Below are 5,149 nucleotides of genomic sequence, written 5' to 3' on the forward strand. Positions count from 1 at the left end.
CTGCGTGTGCTCTCGATTTTTACAGGAAGTTCGTGGTGATGAGTCAGGTGGCGGCGCTGCTGCTTCGTCATCGCCGTCGTCCAAGGCGACACGGACGCTGGACAAGATAAACGCCGGAGAGTACATCCGCGGCCTGAGCGGCCGTCACCTCGACAAAATAAGCGGCGGCGAGTTGCTGCGCTCTTCTGACGACGATGCCGAGCTCCTTCGGTCACTGATGCTACCGTACGCTCTACGAGGACTCTCTTCCCCCTCGCTTGGCTCAGGGCTTCGCCGCAGTTTGGACAAGATTGGTGGCGGCGAGTACATTCGTGCGACGGGCCCTTTCCCACCTGGCGCTCGTTCGGCAAAAAGGCAAGCACCGTGCGTAAACTCGAGCTTAGGGTTCTCGTATCATTATCGTAGGGTGTGTTAGCACACTCAACGGTGAATTTTCGCTATCCCCGTCGTGTTCCGTGCGAAGTTTAAATCACGTTTCGTATAAAGCCCAAAAATGGCTCCTACCCTTCCACGTCTTACCCTTCTTCTCTCCTAATCTTGTTCTGCGCTCCCCGCTTACTTGATATTCAGGCGACATACAGAAGGAAAATAGCCTTTTTTATTACCTTACGGCAGTGCTCAGTGGAAGCTACGCGAGATAGGCTCCTAAAGAATTTAGTTACTTCATAAAACATCCAAATTAGTTGCTATCACGTTTACTCGTTCACCCTTGAGGCGAAGCTGTGACTTTTCTGCTTCGCTTACCGCTTCGCAGTTTTAGCAACCAACAATACAACCTGTCTTTTGGTCTATTATGTTATACCTGTTTCACTGTGGAGGAATTGAGGCTCTTATTACCTCGGCTTCTCATTTTTATAAGTTATAGAGTGAAAAATAAAAGAAGCATACCCAAAATAAACAATTAGCAGATAAAATATTCGCAGGTTTTAATTTGTGTCAAGAATGAAGAAAATCAATTAAGGGGCCTAAAACGAATCGAAACATTGAAGCACACATTTACAGTGTTCTTGAATGGCCCGCAAGGTCGTACAGAAATATTTCGGGTATATTTCATCACCTTATGTTTCGTGGAACCCGGGTCTGTTAGAGTGTGGGTTCGCAGCGTAGCCACACGCAGTGGAGCGAGCCGGTGTTGTTAGTAGAACACTTAGGCACAAATGGTGGACGATTGCTGCGAGGCTGCGAACAGACGACGTGCTGTATTGACAGCCTACATTACCCATATCAGCCCTGAATATTTAACCAGCAGATATTTTTGTTTCTCGTTTTTTTTTTGCAGTTACTACAACCCAAAGAACAAAAATATGTTTTCTGAGCATCGTGCCAGTACATAAAAAATGGCTCCATGTCCTAAATATAGAACACCAGAGTTTAGTGGCTCACAAGCGAAAAAATGATGAATTTAAATACACGTGCCTATTCATTTAACTCTGTTAGTGCAAGTTGTCGTTGTGAAACTAAAATACAGCAACCGTGTATTAGTTGCAGCGCTTAAGCTATCCAACAGCAAGTCTTTGCGTTCGTGATACACAGGTCTTCATTGCACTTGAATGTCTATCATCTACATATTGAACACTTTGGAAGATCCGACATCATAAATGATTGCCGTATCCTGCTTTTGTGGTGCAAGAATTAATTCCACCCTTGTTGGCCAGGGCAAGCTGATGCAGATGCTAATGCCGATGACCTCAGATGAATGGCGCTTATCCACAGGGGTGTAGGCCAAGTACCGGGCGACAGTATGCTTAAATGAAACTAAAATGAAATCATGGCCAATCTGAAAAATTAGTTTCGATATAATACTGCCAATAAACAAAAATGTTTGCTGAGCAAGCGGTTAAACCATTTCTTGTTCTTGATAGACAACGCTACAAATTATAAACTAAAGATCTGAAAAGGTTAGGGTTCACTAGCACGGTAATCTTTTGGTTTCATTGATGTAGTCAAACGCAGTGGAGCGTATATCACTGGAGCAGCAACGAAATGAAGGGCCGCCAAGTGATAAATGTATTGGTACATTTACTTGTATTCCTAGCTTTTGTAGTGGGGCTACTAAACATCTTTTTCTCTGATAAGAGTAACGACGACGGAATAAAAAGAAATGTTCAATTGTTCCGATTGCATTGCAAAAAAAAATGCACAGCAGTGACGCCTTGAGTCGAGCTTTGTTAAGGTTAAAATTTAGTTGTGGAACTATGCGGCGCAATATGGTATAAGTGACCTCTAACTGGTGAGATACACACCACTGTTTATTCGAGCAATACCTTAAATGCTCGAAATCTTTAAACTGATCCACATTATCTATTCCACTTTGCAAACAAGCATTTCGGAACATGAAAATTGTCCACTGCTGCGAGCGATACGTTAGTGTTTGAAAAGACACGCTTTGTAAATAACAAGTTAGACATCTCATAAACAACATGAAAAATACAATAGCTACTGATATAATAGTTAACGAGCAATGTGTCATTGATTCATTGGTTGTGGCGAGTGTCATCATTATCGTGATCTGGCTTTTTTTTTTCTACTTTCCAAATTCCTAAAGAAACGACGATGAAAAAAAAATTACTACCTATGCTTGCTACTAGAAGAACCCCTATGAAAGTTGGGCTTAAACTTGACACTTCCGGTGATTCTTTCATTTGGCGCAGTCGCATTTGGATTCAGCCACAGGAGCGTTTTTATCGCTGTTACAAATTTCTTACGAGAATCTAAAAGAATGGAATGCTAAAAATAAGTAACTTCAGTTGTTTTATGTGTATATTTTTTCTTTTTTGTGTGTTTATTATGTTTTCGTTTGAGGGTTTTTTTTGTTTAGAATTTTAACACCTTCTTATTATTACCTATATTATCTACTTAATCCAACTCTCTTTTTCAAGAAGTGAAATAATTTAAAAACAAAGGCACCGTCCCATTAATGGCCTATCTCCCTAGGTGGGCTGCGCCAAGGTGTTGAGGAACCAACTGACCAACCAACCAAGCTTGCGCAGGTGCATTGAGGATAGTTCGGACACTTTTTTTCAATTTCTGACTTCATTGTGTCATATTTTGCAGCGAAATTGCGTCATATTTTTTAAGAGGACGCCAAGGCCGAATGCGTTAACGTTCTCTGCGTTGTACGTGCCGTAGAAAAAATTGATCGTCTGACAACTAAGACTGCTATTCCGGGAAAGAAAAATGTCAAAAAATTCACGCATAACATTCACTAATGAGCTTCAACGTCGTTAGGTGTCCGAAACGAGTTCTAATCATAGTTTATTAGACCTTCAGAATCGCATAGATGCCTTATTGCCTTGAAGAACATATCTCCACCACCAACAGCCTACGCAACTAAAGAAGTAGTCTTGTTGATACACTTGGCAATGTTCTCCTACTCTAGGTGTCCGGCTCATGGCGTCCGCGTGAACTGCGCGACCATTGGTGCAAGTTGCAGTTCTGTAGACTTTAAGAAAAAAATAGGTTGTAAAGTTTTACCCGACTAAAGACGTCAAAGTTTTGTGTAGGTTAGGTGGCGTATGCAAGTTAAAGAAACATTAGCTGGAAGTGCCCGCATAGAGTGTGTGTGTGTGTGAGAGAGAGAGATTAAGGCAAAGGCCAGGTTGCTACGCCGCAACGAAGTGATAAAGTACGGGCAAGAAACAGTGTACCTAATGAAAGTATGCATCTCCCTTATCGAATAAAAGGCGCCAATCGTTATGGTTCTTTAAAAATGTCGTACTGTTCATTCATTCATCAATGTCGACGAGTCCATGGTTAAAATAAACGAATAAAGAATAGCGTATCTCGCACACCATCCCCATTAACCTGAAGTCAGTCACAAAAGGTGGAGATCATTCGAAATCACTGAAGAATTACATTTTGGGCTGAGGGCTCACTCAGACTAAGACCCACGAACATTTTGCTCACTATAGACTCACTCAGATTGAGATTCGCTGAAACATTCTGTAACTGGAGTCATTCGGACTGAAACTTACCAAGGTGTCACCCACCCGGACTATTTCATATTCGGAAACGTGGTGCGATCTGAGTCCGAGTGAGACGGAGTTAGTCGACTCATGAGTTAGTTTGCCAACCATCGTGAGTTGTTAATGTAGCATTCACAGACCCTCTGTCTTCGCTAATTAAAAAACTGCAGAGAGTGCTTGGGCCACTTCTCTTTTTTATTCTCTATTGTGACAAATAGTAAACGCCGCCAGTAATTCCTGCTCTAATCATGTCTTTCGCGCACCTTGGAAATTGCAGGTTTGACTCCTTAAGCGGTTTGACCTTCGGCGGTGACCAGACGGGGCTGCACAAGCGCGGCTACGGCCATGGCGAGTTCGACGAAATTGACCACGCCGGCTGGCCAGGATTCTACAAGCGAAACTTCGATGAAATCGACAGGAACGGTTTCGAAGGCTTCACCAAGCGAAACTTCGACGAGATCGATAGAACAGGCTTTGAGGGCTTCTACAAACGCTCGGATGCCCGGAAAAATTAAGCCTCACAATGATGAACGAGTTTCGACGTGCCAGCGCCCTTCCATCAGAATCGCGACAATCCCTGCCATTACCGAAACCTCTGCACCAATTTGACGTCCCTTCATTGCGAGTAATGAATTTGCTATATTTAGACCAAACGTTACGTAGGTTCCAAGAACACGTGCTCACGAGCAAGGAACTAATTTACGAGTCTACAAAATATGACATGTGGTAGTGAAGTTCCGTGGCATAATTTTTGTTAAGTGACCCTACCGACGTCCCTTGACACGGTTAATCGTGCAAGTACCGTGACAAAACAGCGCTGATAAAGTAGATGTTGTTTTCGTCGACCATTTGTCATGTTCTAATTTGCCCGTGGAAAACATGTTTGTGCGTTCTATGTGGTCAGAGATTATGTCCTTTAATATCTCCTTCGAGAAGTACCCGGTTTCAAGTATAACAAATTCTAATAATGTACTGGGAAACGAGCGCCCCATAACGAGGCGGACATGTTGGATCTTATGAGCGCACATGAATGAGGCTCGCGTCGTATGCAGAACCTATAGAAGCTCAAGAACAGAGTATGTGGTTAAAGAAACTGGTGCAATATTTTTTGCTCTGAGAGCGCTGGTTTGACACCATGCAAATAAATGTTGTTGAACTTTTGTGGTCTTGACTGCTTTTTTATT

The 5,149-nt window shown here is 42.8% G+C and overlaps 1 protein-coding gene across 2 annotated transcripts in view; it reads left to right on the plus strand.

Annotated features, from left to right (window-relative positions):
* The window catches only part of LOC119159508 (uncharacterized), a 43,330-nt gene extending 38,439 nt beyond the window's left edge, over positions 1 to 4,891 (plus strand). Inside the window, exons 2-3 of one of the 2 annotated variants that reach the window (XM_075890087.1) lie at positions 26 to 363; positions 4,243 to 4,891. In XM_075890087.1, the coding sequence (XP_075746202.1) occupies positions 26 to 363; positions 4,243 to 4,480 (576 nt within the window). In that variant the 3' untranslated portion in view covers positions 4,481 to 4,891. The remainder of the gene's footprint in view (positions 1 to 25; positions 364 to 4,242) is intronic. The other variant, XM_037412297.2, reaches the window with a different exon arrangement.
* The last annotated feature ends 258 nt before the right edge of the window (positions 4,892 to 5,149 follow it).

This window comes from Rhipicephalus microplus, chromosome 3 (assembly GCF_043290135.1).
Source record: "Rhipicephalus microplus isolate Deutch F79 chromosome 3, USDA_Rmic, whole genome shotgun sequence".
NCBI lineage: Eukaryota > Metazoa > Arthropoda > Arachnida > Ixodida > Ixodidae > Rhipicephalus > Rhipicephalus microplus.